Below are 20180 nucleotides of genomic sequence, written 5' to 3' on the forward strand. Positions count from 1 at the left end.
GCCAAGCGAGGCCGCTGCTTGGGTGCCAGGAGTTACCCCGAAAGACAAAGAGGGACCCACGTGTGCGACGGCGCTGGCGTTCAGGGAGGCTGGAACCGCGCAGACCCGGCGGCGACCTTACGCTCCCGCCGCTTCCGGGGCCCGCCCCGCCCCTCCGGCCAGCGCCTCACTCTTCCGAGTCTCTATGGTACCAACTTCCACCGCGCGCCACTCCTCGCGAGACTTCGGCGGCGCAGCAATGGCGAGATCGTGAGTGCCGCTGACGGGAGTCAGGAGAACGGGCTGGGACGGGGCTCGGGCGAGATCGGGCCGGGGGAGACCCGGCAGGCCAAGGCCGCCTGGAGCGGAGCGGCGGCTGGGGGCGTGAGGCCCCTGCGGGCCTGGACAGCCGCCCACGAACAAGCTCCTGCTTCTTCCCCAGATGCCGCGTCACTGCTCCGCCGCCGGCTGCTGCACACGGGACACGCGCGAGACGCGCAACCGCGGCATCTCTTTCCACAGGTCAGCGCGCGTGCGTGCTGGCGCGCGAAGGTTCACGGGCGCATGCGCCCGTCCCCCTCCTCCCCCCCCCTCCCGTGGAGCCACGATTGCGCGTGCGCCTTCCTCTGTTTGGCGCGAGGCTTGTACTTGTAGGTGGGAAAGGGTGAAGGGGGCGGTGCCGGTGCGACTGAGTCTAGATGGGAGAGGAAGCACGGGAGATCCACGAGCCTGGGGCCTTCTGTTCTGTGACTCTTACCTACTAGGTGATACTAAGGAAGTTGCTCTCCCTGAGCCCTCAGTTTCGTCATCTGGGCTTGGGAGGACGGTGTTTACCCGGAGTTGAAGGGAGGTCTGGTGGCGGCATGTGCAGGACCAGCCCTTGCCTCCTGGAGAGCTTGGGCAGCTGGAGCCCAGGGCTGCAGACACCCTGGTGCTCACTGGTTTGTGGCTCCGCAGACTTCCCAAGAAGGACAACCCGAGGCGAGGCTTGTGGCTGGCCAACTGCCAGCGGCTGGACCCCAGCGGCCAGGGCCTGTGGGACCCGGCTTCCGAGTACATCTACTTCTGCTCCAAACACTTCGAGGAAAACTGCTTTGAGCTGGTGGGAATCAGGTGAGCTCCGTTGGCGGCCATCGCTGGGGCAGGGTTTGAAGCATCAGAGTAGCTGGCCGATTGGGGCAGCTGTAGGACCAGAGGAGGAGGGTCCTGCAGTCACTGGCTGGGGGACAAGACAGACCTGGTTCCCAGCGTTGCTGCCTCTTCCCAGCTTTGTACCTCAGTGACAGGAAGACCCATCCCCTCAGGATAACTGGGCCAGTGACAAGGGAGAAAAACATTAGCTTTTTCAGAGGCTGTTCCTTAGAACCCAAGTCCTCCCAGCAAGTCCACAATGAAATTTTTCTTTTTGGCTGGTCAGCCTAGTTCCGGTGCAGCCTTTCTACACACCTTCACTTTGAGGAGTCCTGCAGGGAAGAGAATGGGTGTAACTCTACCTAACTTGGTATTCCCTAAATTAAGTGATTGCAGCATGTCTACCCACCTCCCACAATGCTAGCATGGGAGAGCCTGGTCCAGGGTGCTGGGGGCATGCTAGCTCTGTGCCCTGCAGGTTGCCCTGGGTGGCAGTATGTGTTCTCCATCTCATCCAGGCTGCTTTCCCCCACAGTGGGTATCACAGGCTGAAGGAGGGGGCAGTTCCCACGATATTTGAATCTTTCTCCAAGTTACGTCGGACAACCAAGACCAAGGGGCACAGTTATCCACCTGGCCCCCCTGACGTCAGCCGGCTCCGGCGATGCAGGAAGCGGTATGTGTGCTGTGGGTGGAGGGTGCCTTGCTCCCACCCCAGGTCTGAGAGACTGGGGTTTATTTAGGGTGTCTGCCAGCAATCTTGCTGGACAGGGTTCTGAGCTGGTAGAGTGGGCTCAGTGGGCTGGTGAAGTGGGGTCTGGCAAGGCCTTGGCCTGGCCTATTAGTCTCTTTCTCTCTCTTCTCTCAGCTGCTCTGAGGGCCGAGGGCCCACGACTCCATTTTCTCCACCTCCACCTGCTGATGTCACCTGCTTTCCCGTGGAAGAGGCCTCAGCCCCTGCTGCTTTGCCTGCCTCCCCCACTGGGAGGCTGGAGGCTGGCCTCAGCAGCCCCTTCGCAGACCTCCTGGGGCCCCTGGGTGCCCAGGCAGATGAAGCAGGCTGCAGCGCCCAGCCCTCGCCGGAGCGGGAGCCTGACAGACAGCCGTCCCCCCTCGAGCCACGGCCCGTCTCACCCTCAGCCTACATGCTGCGCCTGCCCCCCCCGGCCGGCGCCTACATCCAGAATGAGCACAGCTACCAGGTGGGCAGCGCCCTGCTCTGGAAGCGGCGGGCTGAGGCCGCACTCGATGCCCTGGACAAGGCCCAGCGCCAGCTGCAGGCCTGCAAGCGGCGAGAGCAGCGCCTGCGGCTACGGCTGAGCAAGCTGCAGCAGGAGCGCGCCCGGGAGAAGCGGGCACAGGCAGATGCCCGCCAGACTCTGAAGGAGCACGTGCAGGACTTCGCCATGCAGCTGAGCAGCAGCATGGCGTGAGGGAGGGGCTGCTGGCCCCAGGGCTCCCTTGAAGGGCTGCCTGTCGGGGCGTCGGCCTCTTCCTCCCTCGGAATCTGCCTGGAAAAGGACTCAATCTGAGCTGTGTCCACCAGACCTGCCAGATGCCATAATAAAGTGGATTCTAGGAGGCCCTGCTATCTGGCTTAGCTGCGGCTGGGGCCCCTCCCTTGGAGTCTGAGCTCTCAGCTGTGGAGAGCAAGAAGTGCAGCTCTTGCCCGCCCCTCCTCATGCAACTCTCGGCCCCACAGGGTTTTCTGAGGGACAGGATGGTGTGAGCAGAGGCCAGGGGCAGCACCAGGAACCCTCCTCTCCTTGGTACCTGAAACAGCCCAGACTTCCGCAGTCTCGTCTTTTTGAAAACACTCGTGAAACCCAGGCTAGACTCTGTTTGCAAGGACACCTGCATGGCTTCCATCCACTGGCCCGGTCTGCCCAGAAGTCAGTACGGTACGGCACTTCAACCCCAGCCTGCAGACCAGCTACCCCTTACCCCTGGGCCTGGCTTATCTGAAAAATGGACAAAGACAGCAATTTTTGACCTGGCGCTGTATGCTTGGCAAGTAGTCAGGGCCCAGCAATGACACTTCTAGTCCCCAGAGGTCTGGGAAGAGGTGGGGAAGCTTGGAGGCAGCCTTGGGGGCAGCAATCCTGGCCTCACCCTGAGTCCCCACTGTCTTCAAATTGACTGGAACGTAGGCTTCCCTGTGTCTGTGATGGTGGCAAACGGCTCGGTGCGGGCTGGTTTTAACTGCACACGTAACCTCCCTGCTGGGCTTCAGCCACAGTAGCCCCAAGAGCATAGCTGAATTCTCCCTAGTCCTGGAAAGTGCCACACAATGTTCTGAAATTGGCTTTCTAGGATCCTTGGTGTGTAAGTTCATTTATTCATATGTTTATCAGAGAAAGTCAAGCGACCGGTTACAAGGGTCCACTGTAGAGCAGGGTTTGCAGATCATTCACTGGGGTTTCCAGGCTCACAGAGGCTCACCTTGCGCTGGGCCATTTCCTAGCTTGCTGGCGGCTTTATGGACTCCCCTTGCCTGAGGGTGCCCACCTGCCACTGGGGCTCCCCATCCGTCTGTACACAGCACCTGGGGTTCAAGGGCCGAGGAGAGGCAGGTGCCATGTTTGCGTGGGGGCACAACTGGGAAGAGGATGTGAAGGACTGTTTCCCCCAAAGTAGCCTCCTGGTAGCCAGGGTAGAAGGGTCCCTGGGATTCTTGTTGCCAGGAAGGAGGCAGAACAGTGCTTTCTGCGTTAGGGTGGACTCCTAGGGCCTTCTGTTGGGGGATGGGGAAGGATGCGGGGGCAAGGCAGCCTTGGGGCTCCAGGGTTCCCCTCGAAGGGGAGGGGCTAGCCTGGATTCCCCCCAGTCTTCCCCCCACCCCCCCACAACTGGGTCACCCCAGATGGGGCCAGGAGTTGCTGACATGGGTAGAGAACTGGACAGGACTGGCCGGTCCCAAGCACTTGGGCCACCTGATCCGTCCTCAGCTCAGGGAGGGACTATGCCCATGAGGTGTGTGTAGTGGATTAGCACTACTGTGGTCTTAATGGCATGTCTGTGACAAAGAATAAATACTTAGGGACAGATGGGGACCTGGGGGCATCTTCACTGACTTCTCCCTGGCGCAGCTGGGGGCCCCTGATGTGCACACAGTGGGGTGGGATCCTGCAGCCCCTCTAGAAGCCTGGCCCAGGCCAGACTGGCTGGCCCCTCAGGCTAGGAGCTGACTGACTCAGGGCCCTTCACGCCCCAAAATTCATCTGGAGTCAGATTCCACGTGCCCATTACTGTTGCCCACCCACAAGCTCCAGGTGATAGTAGGGGCCCTTACAGCAACCTCGGTGAAGGTGAGGGGGTACTGTGTAGCCCCCCCCTCCCGTCAGAGGGACCTTGGCACTAGGACCCAGTGGCCAGATCTACAAGCCATGCACAGTCCCTGCCGGATGGGCGGCCCCACACCAGCTCCGTGGTGGGCTTTCCCACTGCTGGGCCCTGGCTTCCCACCCATGCCTCCACCCGAGGAGAGGGTTCCACCTGGGGGGCCTGTTTCACCATCCACTCCTTGTGGGACCTGTGTCCTCAGCAGTGAAATGGGGCAGAGCCCCCGTGTCCCCTTTCCCTTTGGAGGCTCTGGGCAGCCTGCCCCTTGGCCGGCAGGTCCAAGCACTCTGCCTCGGGCCTCAGCATGGCCAGCGTAGTCTGCAGTGGGCAGGGCAGGCATGGTTATTCTCGAGTGGGCCAGCACCGCGTGGGCCCTCAGATGTCAGCGCCCAGCTCCGCGCACTGCTTGTCGGAGATGTGGGAAGCCAGGGAGTCTATGATGTCAAGCAGCAGCTGCTGGCTCAGCGAGCGCAGTGTGGGCAGCTTGGAAACCTGCAGGAGGCAAGCAGAAGGCCCAAACGGGATGGGACCGGATTCATGGGAGGGCCGGGGTGGGCTTCAGGGTCTCCCCGGAGCTCCACCAAGCCCAGGCACGGCTGACTCCGAGTGGAAGGAGGTGGGCCCCCTGCCGCAGGAGATGAGCAGCTTCCACGCACCCCACCCCGCACCTGGCCAAGGCAAGGCCAAGGGGAAGCGGCTCCGGAAGAGGGGTGGGCGGCGAGCGCGGGGCTGGGAGGGCCCTGACCTTGGTGAACTGGTGCACGATGATGTGCAGGCAGTGCCGCTTCATGTCCAGCGCCTGCGTCTTGTCAGCCGCCTCCAGGATCTGCAACGGCAGGTTCCCTGAGGGACTGCTCCCTCTCTCACCCGCCCGCCCAGGTTCAGGGAGGCCCGTGGGCGCCAGTGAGCTACCTGAAGTACATTCTGCACCGTCACGTTCATCTCCAGGTTCTGCTTGCAGTACGCCTGCAGCCGGTTGTTGTAGAAGCCGTAATAGTAGGGGGCCGCAAACAGGTAGCTGGGGGCTGGTTAAGGAGCTGCCGGCCCAAGGAGCTCGTCCTCCCGCCACCTGCCCGTCTCCCCTGGGAGGGTGCAGCTGGAGCCCCAGGCCCAGCAGAGGCCGAGGAAACCTGAGCCCCTCCTGCTTGCTCAGAACAAGGAAACCCACCCCAGCACAAGGGACTGGCCTGGGGCTCCAATCCAACTCGCTCTCTACACAGACTCTGAAGTACTCGGGGTCGAAGACCCTAGTCCAGACCCGAAGAAAACGCAGGAAGCCTCTCCCAAGAAAACACCCACGTGCCCGTTCGCAGGACAGACCATGGCCTCACAGAGCTCGGAAAGGCATCTCGCACCAGTTCAGACCCCCAAGAAGTGACACGATCAGGAATCCCTCCATGGCGGCTACTCACCTGTCACACACAACGCTAACCAACCCCTTCGTCTGGGCAGTGATGAGGGTCAAGAACCCACCCACCCCTCCTGGCTGCAGACCCCTCTGTGCCCGCCGACCAATCTGTTCAGGGAGCCCCGGGAGAGCACCAGGCACCAGGGAAGCCAGGACCAGCCTGCCGGTCTCCAGAGCTGCCTGAGGTGGGCCCTGGGAGCGCCCCTGGCGGGGAGGATGCAGAGAGTCCTCGGGCGGCATGTTGACCTCACCGTAGTAGATGTAGCGCAGCATGGACTCGAAGGCCTGCCTGCTGGGCACCATCTCCCCAATGGAGATGTTCACCTGGCCGTCCTCCGGCATGAAGGACCGGAACATGGCCTCAAAGTAGCTGCAGACAGGGGCGGGGGAGTCCTGGCTCTCAGCAAATGCAGGCAGGGCGGGGGCCTGGCCAGGCCCGCCACCACACACCCCCCACCCACCCACCTGGAGCGGGCGGCCAGGATGGCCTTGTGCGCCGGTCTCGGGTGCCCATCCAGCAGCAGAGTGATGTCACAGAACTCCGCACCTGCTCCCTCCAGGTACGCCTTCATGTCCTGGATCAGAGATGTGCCTGGTGGGGAGGCCAGGGGGTAGTGTGGAGGGGCCTTGAGCAGATGCCTCCCGCCCCCCAGCAGACCCTGAGCCACCGTACTGCTGCTTGCACATCTGCCCATGTTGCTGCCCTGAACAAACCTGCCCCCGGGGCCAGAGGCCCTACTCCGGCCCGCCCCCCAGAGTCTGATCTGTGAGCCCTTCTCCCCACCCTTGCGCTTGAGCCCCCTCTGGGCCTGGCAAACACTGTGTCCCGCCACGTGTCACCCAGGGCCCACAGCCAGAGGCAGCACAGGGCCTGGGGAGTCAGGGGATGAAGGAGACAGTGCTGTCCCTTCCCGGGCTAGGTGGGGACAAGGGAGGCACCAGGAACGTCTGAAGTCTTCGGACTGCGCTTACCCCTCATCAGGCCCCCAAGGGCGGGCGCGCCTAGAAGAGCAGCTCAGCGACTAGTCACTGTGACCTGAGCACGCTGCTCCGGACGGAAGCCCTCAAAGCTGAGGTCAGTCAGGGCAGCCACCCTTGCCAGACAGGGGCCCCGTGCCGGCCTCCGGAAACGGGCTCAGGAGACTGCCCGCCCTCAGGCGCACAGCCGCGGTCGGTGCCCGTGGGGCGGGGCATCTTCCCTCCAGTGAGCTGGCTGGCTGCCCGAGCCCCAGGAGCACTCCGGGTCCCCTGCGCCCAGACCCCACGCTGGAGGCCAGGCGGGTACTGCCGTGGCTCCCGTCTCCACCCAAGACGAATGCCATCCCCGTGTGCTGCCCCCAGGGATGGGGCCTGGGTCCCTACCGATGTCCACGGGCTGCTCTGAGGGGGCGCGGGCAGGCGGCTGCTGCTTCCGCCGCACGATCTCCACGATCAGTGGGGAAGAGAGGCGCTCGAACTCCTTCATCATGATCACCTGGTTGAAGTGGGACTCCTTCACCACGAAGTTCAAGCAGTGCTCCTGGGACACACAAGCCGGAGCAGGCAGGCAGGGTCAGGCCTTGGCCGACGGGGCGGCGGCCTGGCTGGGATGGCTTGCGGTAGGGGGCACAGGGGGCCGCCGCGGGGGGTGGGGGGGGAGTTTGGCAGCGGGGGACAGGGGCTGGCGGCGGTAGGCGGGGCGGGCCGTGCCCCCCGGGCCCGCACCTTTAACTGGCCCAGCTGCAGCCTGGCGGCGCTCTCGCACACGACCAGCACATTCTGCAGGTCCACGGAGGCCTCGATGTACTGTCGGCACAGCTGCTCCAGGCGGCACAGCTGGAAGCTCAGTGCCAGCTTGTACACGTCCATGATGAGCAGCACGTCCTCCACGTGGCCTGCAGCCAAGAGCTCCCTGAGCCTCGGGGACGTGGGGAGGGGGACAAGGTGCAGGGCAGGAGGGAGGACAGGGTCCGGGGCTCTGGGACATCAGGCAGCAACTCCACCACACGAGTGGCCATGGGTGGTCGTGGCCCCCGAGCCTCGGGCTGCCCACCTGCCCCCCCTCCCCGCTCCCCCCCCCTCAGTGCACCTTTCCGCGGGTACTTGATCTTGTCCGTGTAGAGGAACTGCATGAGCACTTCGAAGGGCCGGGCCTCAGCCTCGCGGATGGCCACGTGCAGCAGGGGCGGCCGGGCCCCCCCCACGGCCCCCCCAGGGACCTCCCTGGGAGCCGGGGCTGCCTCCTCCTCCAGTTTCTGCAGGGAGAGGAAGGGGAGCTCAGGGGCGCCCCGTGGATGCCGCCGCCCTGGCCGGAGGGGGCTGGGCAGCACCTCACCTGGGCCAGCCGTTCCCGCGCCTGCACGATCTTCCTGCGGAGCCAGCGGCTTCGAGCTGTGACAATGGCCACGTGGCCCTGCACACACTCCTCCTTCTGTAGCAAGAACGACGCCTCGGTAGGGAGCACGGGACCCTCCTCCTGGCAGGGACGGAGGCCCGGCCAGCCCACGGAGGGGGTCCGGGGCTCCAGGCACGAGCGGGAGGCCGGCGCACCTCGGTGCACAGCCCCCACCCTGCAGCATGGCGGGCAGGCTGGGCATGGGGAGGGCACCCACCTCGCCCAGCACAAACTCCACGTCGCAAAACTGGCGGCTCTCCCACAGACGCCCGTAGTCCTCATGCAGCGTGCACTTGGGGTAACAGGAGAACTGCCAGAGGAGACCCCAGTGTTGCCACAGGGAGCCACCACTGGCCCAGGCCCTGCCCTCCTCCGGGCCACGCATCTCCAGCCCAGCTCAGCCCGACTCCAACCCCTGGCCCAAGCCTGCTCCCAGGCCTCCGCGGACTCCACTGTGAGCCCCCAATGCCGCCCCCCCCTCCCTGCACGGAGGTTCCTCAGACTGCCCTCGGCCTAGAGTCCCCCATCCCGTCTGCCAGACTCCTCGGGCGGGCTGCCCAGACTCTGCCCAGACAGCCCTGACTCTGGTGCCTCGGACAAACCCCCCACCCCCACTGGGCCTCAGTTTCCATCATCTGGGACCCGTCCACCCTGGCTGGCCCCCCTGTACTCAGCCCATGAGCCCCACCTGGAAACGGTACATCTCCCCACTGCGAATGTTGTTGTCCACGGTGCCCCCGAAGATGTACATGGCGTCCGAGATCACAGCGGCCGCATGGAAGAGCCTTCCGCTTGGCAGCTGGGTGGAAAGGAGGGGGGGCAGATAAGTAACCCCTACAAGTACTTCTCTGAGCCTCAGTCTCCCCATCTGTGAGAGGGGCTGACCACAGGACTGGCATGGTGGGGGGGTGATGGAGAGCGGTCAGGGCGCCGACCCTCACCTCGGAGGCCGGCGGGGCAGGCTGCTTGGCTGTGGTGGTGCCAAAGTCCAGGCCAAACACATCTCGGGACTTCTTGAAGCCACCGCGCTCCTCAGAGGCCAGGGCAGGCGCCTCCTCGGAAGCAGATGCTCGCTCTGGCACCTCAGCCCCGCCGACCTGGAGGGGAGAGACATGCGGGCGTGGGACCAGTCCGCCAGGGCCAGGCAAGGCAGCAGACACCAACCTCCTGCCGACCCTGTTCAAGAGCGAGAGGTTTGGGAGGGGCGGAGCCACAGGATGAGGGCCCTCGCGGCATGGCTCAGAGGGGGAGCTTCAGGGAGAACAGGGTGGGCTTCTGGGAGAACATCCTCGGCACCGTGCAGACATGACGGGAAGTGTTACAAGCCCGCAGGCTGCGAGAATGGAGAACAGGGGCCCAGGGTGGCCACCGTGCCTGGCAGCACGCACCTCACTGTCGGAGCTGGGCTGGACGACCTCCCAGGTCTGGAAGTCCACATCATAGCAGTGCAGCTCATTAGGCAGCGTGTTGTCCGCCGCGCCCCCAAACACGTACAGGTGGCGGTCAAAGGCCACCATGGTGTGCCCGTAGCGCCGCTGTGGGGGGGGCGGGGAGCCACGAAGCAGGTGCTCCGTGGGGATGCGCGTCCACCTGGGGGCCCGTGACAGTGAACCAGTGCCAGGGTGGGGGCTCCTGCTCCCCCACGGCCTCCACCTGGGTCCTGAGGCCTCCCCACAGCAGGCCCCGGGCCGACCAGCCGGCTCAAAGGAGGGCCAGAGTGCATACGCCCAATGCCCCTCATCCCCTTTCGCTCTGGCACCAGCCCTGCCTGAGCCCCCTTCTGTCCCCCAGCCATAAAGCAGGCAGCAGCGGTGGCCCAATGTCCGCCACCTCTCCACATCTGTTCCCGCTGTCTCTGAGCCCTCTTTGTGGCCCACTGCTGTGAGCACTGAGGCCAGGATGGAGACGCAGACCTGCATGCAGCGTGGCTCTCCTCTCAGGCCCGGCCAGCCCAGGACAGGAGAGGTGGGTGGGTGGCAGCGGGACTCCCCCTGCCTGGGATGTCCTGACCTTTCTCTTCCCAGCCCACACCTCTGGCCTCCAGGGCACCTCCAAGTCCCCTCCCGAGCCTCTCTGACCTGCAGCAGAAGCTCCCTGTTCCCTCCCCAGAGCCAATGCCCGGCCTGCGCCACCGCTGGGGCTTGGTCCCCATCACGAGGGCTGGCCTGCAGCTAAGGACAGCACAGGCTGGAGGCTGTCAGGGCCTGAGCACCCCCCTTGTCTTCTGCCACGGTATGAGATCTATACCAGCCACATTTGTGACCGGTGGCACTGAACAGGCCATTCGCCGGGCAGGAGCCATCCTCCACACTGGACAGAGGCCAGCCAAGCCCCATCTTGCTCAGCCGCAGCCACACCCCAAGGGGCCTGCTTGTGCAGTTTGAGGGCACCCACATCTCCTCGCTCCTAGCTCCCCGGCCCCCCAAACCCAGCCTGCCCTGCTGTGCCACAGACGCGGGTGCCCACCACGGGTCCCACCACCAGGGTGCTCACGTCTTGTCCTTGAATTCGAACTGGAAGAGGTTGTTGGTTATCTTGGCTCCGCTCTGCCCCGAGAACACAAACATCTTGTCCCGGCACACGGCCACCGGGAAGTTGCAGCAGGACGGCGGGATCTCGCCGCTCTGAGCCACCTGCGGTAGGGAAGGCAGCTCAGCCAGAGCCTCCCGGGACCCGGTGCTCGGGGCCGAGACTTACCCTGCTGAATCGGGACTACTTTCACTCCTGAAACTTCTTCCGTGAGTGAGGGTTCACAGATTAATTTCTGTAGAACAGCGTAAAGCCCCACCTTGCCCAACCAACATGGGCCCAGTTTCTAACAGTTGAGGCTAAAAATCATCACTACAAGGGAAAGACACCCCAGGGGGGAGACAATGGAGCAGTCAGACAGATTGCCCAGAAAGAGCAGCGAGCAGGACACCCGCCAGCAGGCTCAACTCGCGGTGTTCAAATAAGGGTGGATTCTACCCAAGCTGCACCAGTCACCGGACATGCTGCCATCAGAAGCCCAGAGCCTTTAGTCACTAGGTAAGTGCTGCGGGAATCGGGCAGGAAGTCGGCAAGGAGGGTGAGGCTGAGGACAAGGCTGGGCTTTGGCAAGGGGAACAAAGCAGTCCCTACCCCGGCCCCCCCCAAGCCCCTCATCTTCCTGCCTCCCCTGCACCATCCCGGCGCCCCAAACTCCTCACCTCCCTGCCTCCCCTGCCCCACTCTGGACCCCCAAACCCCTCACCTCCCTGCCTCCCTCACCCCACACTGGCTCCCTGAAACCCTCACCTCCCTGCCTCTCCACCCCACTCTGGACCCCCAAACCCCTCACCTCCCTCCCTCCCCATCCCACCCTGGCCCCCCAAACCCTCACCTCCCTGCCTCCCCTGTCCCACTCTTGACCCCCAAACCCCTCATCTCCCTGCCTCCCCTGCCCCACTCTGGACCCCCAAACCCCCATCTCCCTGCCTCCCCTGCCCCACATTGGCTCCCCAAAACCCTCACCTCCCTGCCTCTCCACCCCACTCTGGACCCCCAAACCCCTCACCTTCCTGCCTCCCCATCCCACCCTGGCCCCCCAAACCCTCACCTCCCTGCCTCCCCTGTCCCACTCTTGACCCCCAAACCCCTCATCTCCCTGCCTCCCCTGCCCCACTCTGGCCCCCCAAAACCCTCACTTCTCTGCCCCCTCACCCCACTCTGGGCCCCCAAACCCCTCACCTCCCTGCCTCCCCCACCCCACTCTGGACTCCCAAGCCCCTCACCTCCCTGCCTCCCCTGCCCCACCCCAGCCCCCCAAAACCCTCATCTCCCTGCCTCCCCTGCCCCACCCGGCCCCCCAAAACCCTCACCTTCCTGCCTCCCCTACCCCACCCCGGCCCCCTAAAACCCTCCCCTCCCTGCCTCTCCTACCCCACTCTGGACCCCCAAACCTCTCACCTCCCTGCTCCCCACCCCCCTCTGGGCCCCCAAACCCCTCACCTCCCTGCCTCCCCACCCCACTCTGGACCCCCAAACCCCTCACCTCCCTGCCTCCCCCGCCCCACTCTGGGACCCCAATCCCCTCACCTCCCTGCCTCCCCTGCCCCACCCCAGCCCCCCAAGCCCCTCACCTCCCTGCCTCCCCCACCCCACTCTTGACCCCCAAACCCCTCACCTCCCTTGTCTCCACTGCCCCACCTTGGCATCCCAAACCCCTCACCTCCTCCCAGCATGTGAGCTCCCGGTCCTGGAGGCCAATGGTCCACATGTCATTCAACCTGCATTAGGACGGGGGAGTCAGGAGCTCTGCAGCTGGGGCTGGTGGCAGGGTGGGCCTGGGCCCAGCCAGGAGGGATGGCTCCAGGGAAGGACACATCGCGCATGACTCTGATCAGGGGCCTAGGGAGCAGCCATGAGGTGGGAGCTTCAGGGCAGGGGGGCTATGTCCCTGCTATGTGCCCCCCCAGCCCAGACAGGAATGCATGGCCTCATTCCCAGTGTCCAGCCAGTGTGGCAGGGTCCATCTCACTCGGCTGACCCCTGGGGCTCGGAGAGGACTTCAAAGAGGCAACACTCGCCGAAACCACCACTAACATTGCCACCGCTTGGAGCTGCTGCTGCTGCTGCTGCTGCTTTTTTAATTAATTTATTTTTAGTAATCTCTACACCCAACATGGGGCTCAAACTCACAACCCCGAGATCAAGAGTGGCACGCTCTTTCGACTGAGCCAGCCGGGCGCCCCACCCCTTGAAGTTTCTATGCCGCTGAGATGTTGGGGAATTTATAATCAGAAAAATGCAGCAAAGCCAATTTCCTAAAATGAGGAGAAGGCCTGGTACACGGGCAGGAGCCCTAGGTTGTCGTCTACAGGGGAGGGGCTGGGTCTGAGACCTGCGGCTGCCGCCACCTGCTCACACAGCCCCTCAGGGTCCCTCCTCACTGTGGGCCTGAGTATTTTCACCCCAGCAATTCAGGGGGCCACCCCCCACCCCACAGCTCTGACGACACCCAGCTATGACACCTGTTGCCATGGAGACCAGCACAGCCGTAGAGAGCTGCATGGACGTGGGCCAGGCCTGCCGCCCCCTCGGACACCCCCAGGAGGGGCCTCCGGGGTGCCAATCCTTCTGACCTCCGCGGGGCTGGGCGGGAGCTCTGCTCAGGTGCCCTCCACCTCCATCCCCTCACTCCCGTGCACGCCAGGAAGGCCCGCTGCAGGCCTCAGGACACTGGCGGGGCTGCTCAGAGGGGGGGCGCTGGGGCCAGGCACCACCTACCTGGCATTGCCATCATATCCAGCGAAGATCCACAGCTTGTCACTATACACCGTGGCGCCGTGGGCGGACCTGGCGACTGGCAACCTGTAGCGCGAGGTGGGGGGTGAGGAGCGAGGCCACCCAGCACAGATGGGAGCCTCACAGCCCCACAAGGCCGGCCGGGACCCCAGGGCTGCTGCGCCTACATCTGCTGACACCGGGGCTCTGGGGATGCCAGCTGGGCGTCATGAGGCTGAGCTCGCGAGGCGGCGCCGGGGGATGAGGAATTCAGATGTCCACGGGGTAAAGCCCCCTCCCAGCCACACCAAAATATCAAACAGTGGGGGGGGAGGGAGTCCTGGCAAAACAGGACCAGAGAAGCACCCATCAGCAGTCCATTGGGGCCCCCTCTGCTCTTTGAAAAGAGAGAATCTAAGGGCAGGGAGGACGCCTCAGACAGGCACAGCTGGGAGTGAGCACAACTCAGGCCTCTCTGGGCCTCGGGCTCTTCTTCTGTAAGGCTACAGGGGACCCAGTGCAGTAGCCATTGGGACACCCCCAAAGGTTTCAGCGAAGCCTCTCACCGTCCTTCAATCTTCCACTCCGTCCACTGGCCAGTTGCAAACTTATATTCAAAAAGGTCGTTTTTATTCTTCAAGTTAGAATTGGAATAAATGTCCCCAGTGTAGCCCCCTGGGTAGAGAGAGGGAGAAACTGTCATACCCAAAGGTAGCATCTCAGAGGCTTCAAACCCCAGGAGGTGGGGGCAGAATCTGGCCTCATTTAAGATGTATTCAGGGACTCCCTCCATAAACCCTGGGGAGCACCTCCTGCCTGCCTGACTCCGTACTAGGCTCTGGGGACACAGAAATGAGCAGAACCCTGTTCCCTGCCCCTGGTGCAGTGACAGAGGAGGGAGGTGCGCCACCCTCCCGCCCAGTCACGGGGGCGGGGGACCATTCCAACCCTGCGACATCGGGACAGTTAGGGAAAGGGGTCCCCAGGCCAGTGCAGGAACCCAGAGGCCCTGGAGATGAGGCAGCTCACCGAAGACAAACATGCTGCTCCCATAGACAACGGCTGAGTGGTGGTAGCGGGGGGCCGGCGGGGTGCCGGTGGTGAAGGCCCTGGTTGCGGGGGGAAACAAGGCACGGGGGGGGGCAGTCAGCAGGGGTCAGCTAGCTGTGCAGTCCACGCCACACAGGGGAGCCCCTGCCACCCCCAGGATTCCTTTCATTTTTGTATTTTGTAGGCAATATCTATCTCATTATAGAAATTTTTTTAGAAAGCGTTTTTTTTTAACCTTTATATTATTTTTATTTTTTTTTAGTAGGCTCCACGTGGGTCCAGTGTGGAGCCCAACATGGAGCTTGACCTCACGACCCTGAAATCAAGACCTGAGCTGAGACCAAGAGTCGGATGCTTAACTGACTGAGCCACCCAGACGCCCCTCGTTATAGAAACTTTGAACAAAAACTGCTGATAAGGAAAAAGCACAAAACCAGCACTAAGACTTGCCAGAAAGCACCATCTATACCTTTAGGTCACCCCCCCCAACACACACACACACACACACACACCTCTCCTATGCATATTGATGCCTCTGTATTGTAAATGGAGTCATGCGGTAGGTATTTTGTAACATCTGCTTTTTGAACTCAACAGCAGAGAGGGACTCGGGCCTCCCGCTGCTCTGGACTGAGCCGCACCACGGCGCATTCAGCGGCGCTGGGTCCCACCTGCGGCAGCCGGCCACATGCTTTCCTTATTGAACTAAAAACCCATTTATACCGCTTTCCTGGAGCGGCTCCTTTTCAGTGTTTTGTCCTTAAGCAATTATTAGTAAAGGATTGTACAGTCTTTAAGGTGATGTTTAAAATTAATCTGTAACTACTGTCTATATTATAAAAGCAAGTGTGAGGGGAGCCCAGGTGGCTCAGTCGGTTAAGCGTATGCCTTCGGCTCAGGTCATGATCCCAGGGTCCTGGGATCGAGCCCCGCATCAGGCTCCCTGCTCAGCGGGAAGCCTGCTTCTCCCTCTCCCACTCCCCCTGCTTGTGTTCCTGCTCTCGCTGTGTCTCTCTCTGTCAAATAAATAAATAAACTCTTAAAAAAAAAAAAAAAGCAAGTATGAGAGGAATGAGACATAAAGTTCTATGGCAATCCCAGCACTCAGTTACGTCCGCCTCCATCAAAGGGGGGCAGTGAGACCCCACCACAGCGGGGGACTCAGGGGACTGGCGGATGCACACAGAGCTCCTGCCCAGAGTGTGGCACCCAAGGTGACTCGGTGGTTCTGCGCCCCTCCTGCACAAGCAGATGGCAGAGCTCAGGAGGAAGCCCAGTACCTCCTAATCCTGGGATCCCTTTCTCCCCCTCAGTGAGAGCTGCCCCGTGGGCAGGGCTGGAGACTGGAGCAGATGGGTACAAATATGCCATGCTCAGAGAGGGCAGGTGTCTCGCCCAAGGCCACACAGCCGGGAGGGCCATCTGTGGGAGGCGGCCAGGGCTCGCACGCGGCCCACTACCCATGTGGGGTACTACCCGGGCAGAGGATGGGCCCCACAGGGGCACGGAGGGGAGGATAGACAGTGTTGCCAGCCCCTGGGCAGCACCCTGCAGCAGCACAGGGTCGGTCCTGGAAGGACCCATCAGCCGATGCCCCCCCCACCCCGGCCCCCGTGTCACCTCCCATAGCAGCTCCTGGCCCAGGAGACTGGCTGGGTGACTGAAGGGCTCTCCGGAGGCAGAATCTGAGGACCGGGGGAGGGGGGGGTGCTGGGGCTCAGAGGCCACCCACCTGCACCAGGAGCAGTCCTTCACGTCGAACCGTAGGAGGTCATTGAGCATGGTCTTCCTAAAAGACAGCCAGGGACAGGTGGGGTCGGTCCTGGGCTGGTCCCGGTCTGCTCTCCAGGACCCAGGAGACAGACACTGCAGCCCGGGGGTGGGGCGGTTGTGGGGACTCAGCCAGGGCCAGGCAACCCGCTGATGCCCGAGGGACCAGGGAGTGACCACAAAGGACGCTCCCCAACTGGTGCGGGTACCAGGGCGGCAACGCACGTGGGAGCCACCTGCCTGGGGTCAGGTCCAAAGCATGATCCTGGCTGCTTGAGGGCGCACACCTCACGGCAGGCTCCAGAACCGCTACTCCCACTTCCACTCACATGTCTCAGCGCCCCCTTCTCTGAGGCTCTGCCACCACAATGCAGAGCTTCCCACATCTCAGGGGAGGCTCCTTTCCTCCTCTCTGATCCTCCTTCCGCCTCTTTATTGCAAAGCCAACGTAACTACATTCAAGATACAATAAAATGGAAAACAAATTCCACTGGCCACCTACCAGGACCTGCATGTTACCACCCGGCCCTTGTCAGTAAGAAGGAAGAAGGGAGTCAACCAACAGGAGCCCAGCACCCCTTACAGGCCAGGCCTCTCCCTCAGTCTGCATCAGGGGGCTGCGCTCCCCACCTGCATTTACAGAAGAGGAAGGGGCCCGAGAGATAACGGGCCTGCCTAAGACCATGCGGTCAGGAAGCCAGGAGCTGGGAAGCAGAGCTGTGACTGTAATTTCTCCCCTCTCCCATCTGCCCCTCCTCCCCCTCCGCCTCTCCCCCCTCCCCCTCCCGGATAGTGCAGGAAGCCATCTTTCTTTGTACGCAGTCCACCTTTACGAAGTTGCACCCAGAGTGAGACAAATCTGTATCCTGTTTCTTGGCGCCACATTGTAGCAAAAGTATTGCTGCTTTGTTGCTATACAGCTGACATGCCAACTGCACCTGCTACAGAACACTGCTAGGGATGCTCGCCTCCTGCCCTGGGCTGGACCCCCGGCCTTTCCTGGTTTGGGGGATTGTCATCAAGGCTGCAGTGGACATCTGTGGGCAGATGCCTCTTCCTAGTTCATTCCTTCATGGGACATGCATTTATTGACTTGTCCGTGTGCTGGGTACAGGTCCTGCCCTGGTGGTAACAAACATCGTGTGCTCTGAGATAACCCTGAGATGATCCGTGCGATCTGTGCTCTTACCATGGAGCCAGCAAGAGGTGCAGAAGGGGAGGGGAGGGCCGACGGTTGGTCCAGTTGGCCCCGGCGTTCGGGAAGGCCTCACTCACAGCAAATTCCGAAGAGAGGCAGGAAGGGGTGGGAAGGACGGAACAGCCAGTACAAGGGCCCGAGCAGGGGACGCTTGGTTCACTCAGAACACAGCAAGGCGCTGGTGTGGCCCAGCGCCGTGCAAAACAAGGGCAGAGGAGCAGGACGGGCACAAGTGTAGAGGGCCCCGCGGACCACCAGGACAGCTCGGGCTCCTAATCAGAGGGAGGGGAGCCATCCCGGGGTTATGTGCTGAGAAAGAACACACTGAGACTTGCATTTCCAAATGGATCCCTCTGACTGCTCATGGGGAAAGACGCTGTGGGGGAGACAGGCTGGAAGCCAGCGTCCATGCCGGAGGAGACCATCCTGCCCAGTCTGCAGGTCCTCATGGGGTCCTGCGTACCCCACCAGCTCCAAGTCAGCCCCCCCAGGGAGTCCTGAAAGACCAAGGCTGCAGAACCAATCAGAGGCCAGCCCTTCTGGGCTTCAGGCCAAGTGCTGTAGTGAGAGGCAGCGACGGACTCATGGGCAGAATCGGTCACGTGCAAATACTGCATCCGCAGTACAGCCCAACCTCCGTCCTGAGCCCTTCCCAGCTTTGCGCTCGCTGACCCCCAGGAGCACGCTGCCAAAGCAGGGCATGTGGCCACCCCACATACAGAGGAGGAGACCAGGGTGCAGCTAGTGTGGTTAAGCCACATCCCCGAGCCCAAAATCACAAAGCTCTAACTTGAACTGAGCCCGGTCTATCCAGGACACCAGAGTTCAAGCCTCAGCCCCACATCTAGCAGGCTCCCAAGACTCCCAGAGCCCTGGTGGGCAACCCTGGCCTTTCCTGACCACATCAATGAATGAATGGAGGGAGGGCAGCCCTACCCAGACTCCAGGCCTGGTGCCATTCTGCATTCCCCAACCTCCGGGCCATTGCCCATGCTGATCCCTGTGCTTGGAACACTCTTCCTCTTTTACCTGATTCACTCCGACTTATCTTTCAGGTCATCAACCCCTCCAGGAAGGCTTCCCTGCCCAGACGAGGCCCCCTTCTCCTCTCCAAGCATGTCTGCTATGCCCACACCCAGTACTTAACATGGCCCAGCCCATGATAAGAGCTAAAACAGCTCTTTCCCTCTGGGAATGGGTCTTAGGGGAACGCCACCCGAAGGAAACAGCTACACAAACGAAAGGTTTAGCTCAGCCATTATCTTTCACCAAAGGAGACCGTCCACAACTTTAGTGGGAATGGTTCATGGGATGGAGGTGTGCCCACCAACAAAACACGAGGTCATTGTCAGGGAAGTTGTTTCCCAGGAATTTATAGCAATGTGGGAAAACCTTTACAAAAAGTGGAAAATATGGGAAATAAATAAAACTGTCCTCTAAACGCTGCCATGTGCAGCGTGTTGATAAAGCCCCCAGAGAAGTGCAGTGAAGGAAAAGTGTCTGGGGAGGGTGGCAGCCAGGGCGGATGTGTTTCTTTCAAGGCTGTGTCCACTCACTCAGAACAAGAGGCACATTTCTGTGTCCCAAGCATGTGCTACCCACTGAATGCTGTGCCAACGGTCTTGAGGGTAGGGACTCTCACATGGAGAAACTGAGGCTGAGTACTTAGCTAAGCCAGTCAGAGCCACCATGTTTCTCCCTCTCTGGTCCAAATACCCTGATGCTCATGCTCACTCACCCATTGTCTCCACCAAATACATAGATGGCATCTTTATAGGCCACCACTGTGTGCTTGCTGCGCCTGGAAAAAAACGAATGGATGGGTGGCAGTGAGGCCGGGACCCTCCTGGGGGAGGAATGACACTAAGAACCCAGGCTGCTGCAGAAATGAGGTAACACCTCTCAACTGCCAACATCGTGAGAGATCCGTAAATTCCACAAGTACCCCAGGACCACCTGTATACGGGGACCCTGACATTACCCTGGGACTCTCTGGACTCTCCACCCCACTGCAGGGCACCTGGGACCCCAGCCCCAGACCCACAAACACAACTTAACTCTAGTACCCTGCCCCAGGCCACCCCGCTCCGTGACTCCCTCAGAACCCCCTCCTCTGCCTTCGACATCATCCTGGACATCACCACTTCCTCCCCACCCCCTATGACCAGATTCCACTCTTGGACACCACGCCCCGGCCTCGGCCCCTGGACCCCGCCCCGGGACCTCCTCAGACACCCCCCCTTCCCCCAAGAGCCCCTGAACTCCGCCGTACCGGGCCCCCACGAACTCGTCGCAGGGCGGGAGGCGCCGCCAACGATGCACTGTCTCGAAGGGCCCGAAGTTGAGTGTCAGGTACTCAACACTGTCCGAGCAGCTGTGGTCAAAGTCCACGCTCGGGGCTACCTTGGACCGCGCGCTGCCTGCCAGGGCCCCGGCCCCGATCGGGCCTCCCGAGACCCCCGGCCCAGCCATCCCGGGTCCACGCCCGATCGGCCACCGGGTCCGCGGGACGTGCGGCCACCGCCCCGGGCTGCGCCGAGGGACTACATTTCCCGGCGAGCCCTGTGCCGCCGCGGCACACTTCCGGCCTGCGCCGCACTCCCCGGCAAGCTTAGCGCTCCTCGTGACTCCGCGGGCCAGCGCAACCTCTGGGAAGCGGGGAGCGTGTGACCCTCTGGGAAGCG

At 62.2% G+C, this 20180-nt stretch overlaps 2 protein-coding genes across 4 annotated transcripts; one reads left to right on the top strand and one right to left on the bottom strand.

Annotated features, from left to right (window-relative positions):
- The first annotated feature begins 151 nt into the window (after nt 1–151).
- THAP7 (THAP domain containing 7) lies at nt 152–3425 on the top strand. The gene is made up of 5 exons (XM_036104341.2): nt 152–249; nt 422–501; nt 937–1092; nt 1646–1786; nt 1979–3425. The coding sequence occupies exons 2-5, from the start codon at nt 422–424 to the stop codon at nt 2541–2543; spliced, it is 942 nt and encodes a 313-aa protein (XP_035960234.1). The 5' UTR covers nt 152–249; the 3' UTR covers nt 2544–3425.
- On the bottom strand, nt 3426–20053 carry LZTR1 (leucine zipper like post translational regulator 1). 3 transcript variants are annotated; one of them, XR_013443426.1, is made up of 22 exons: nt 19769–20053; nt 19235–19297; nt 16261–16317; nt 14508–14587; nt 14045–14153; nt 13482–13565; nt 12424–12481; nt 10728–10867; nt 9623–9824; nt 9176–9331; nt 8923–9033; nt 8452–8544; nt 8175–8270; nt 7929–8094; nt 7565–7734; nt 7223–7379; nt 6326–6452; nt 6081–6230; nt 5365–5470; nt 5198–5278; nt 4643–4944; nt 3426–4563 (listed from the first exon to the last, which is right to left on the bottom strand). XR_013443426.1 is itself a non-coding variant. In XM_036104304.2 (21 exons), the coding sequence occupies exons 1-21, from the start codon at nt 19966–19968 to the stop codon at nt 4828–4830; spliced, it is 2478 nt and encodes an 825-aa protein (XP_035960197.1). In that variant the 5' UTR covers nt 19969–20053; the 3' UTR covers nt 3426–4827. The 3 variants fall into 3 exon arrangements, 2 of the variants coding, with proteins under 2 accessions (XP_035960197.1, XP_035960196.1); XM_036104304.2 differs by having other exon boundaries at nt 3426–4944; nt 7223–7334; XM_036104303.2 differs by having other exon boundaries at nt 3426–4944.
- Between the last annotated feature and the right edge of the window lie 127 nt (nt 20054–20180).

Source organism: Halichoerus grypus, chromosome 13 (genome assembly GCF_964656455.1).
Source record: "Halichoerus grypus chromosome 13, mHalGry1.hap1.1, whole genome shotgun sequence".
NCBI lineage: Eukaryota > Metazoa > Chordata > Mammalia > Carnivora > Phocidae > Halichoerus > Halichoerus grypus.

Excerpts from the sequence above, each read along its gene's own strand:
- THAP7 (XM_036104341.2), top strand. The coding sequence starts at position 422 with ATGCCGCGTCACTGCTCCGCCGCCGGCTGCTGCACACGGGACACGCGC. Across the intron at positions 502-936 it reads CGCGGCATCTCTTTCCACAG|ACTTCCCAAGAAGGACAACC; the intron begins GTCAGCGCGCGT and ends GTGGCTCCGCAG. Across the intron at positions 1,093-1,645 it reads TTTGAGCTGGTGGGAATCAG|TGGGTATCACAGGCTGAAGG; the intron begins GTGAGCTCCGTT and ends TTTCCCCCACAG.
- LZTR1 (XM_036104303.2), bottom strand. The coding sequence starts at position 19,968 with ATGGCTGGGCCGGGGGTCTCGGGAGGCCCGATCGGGGCCGGGGCCCTG. Across the intron at positions 9,332-9,622 it reads AGCCCAGCTCCGACAGTGAG|GTCGGCGGGGCTGAGGTGCC; the intron begins GTGCGTGCTGCC and ends TCTCCCCTCCAG. Across the intron at positions 8,271-8,451 it reads TGGAGTTTGTGCTGGGCGAG|AAGGAGGAGTGTGTGCAGGG; the intron begins GTGGGTGCCCTC and ends TTCTTGCTACAG.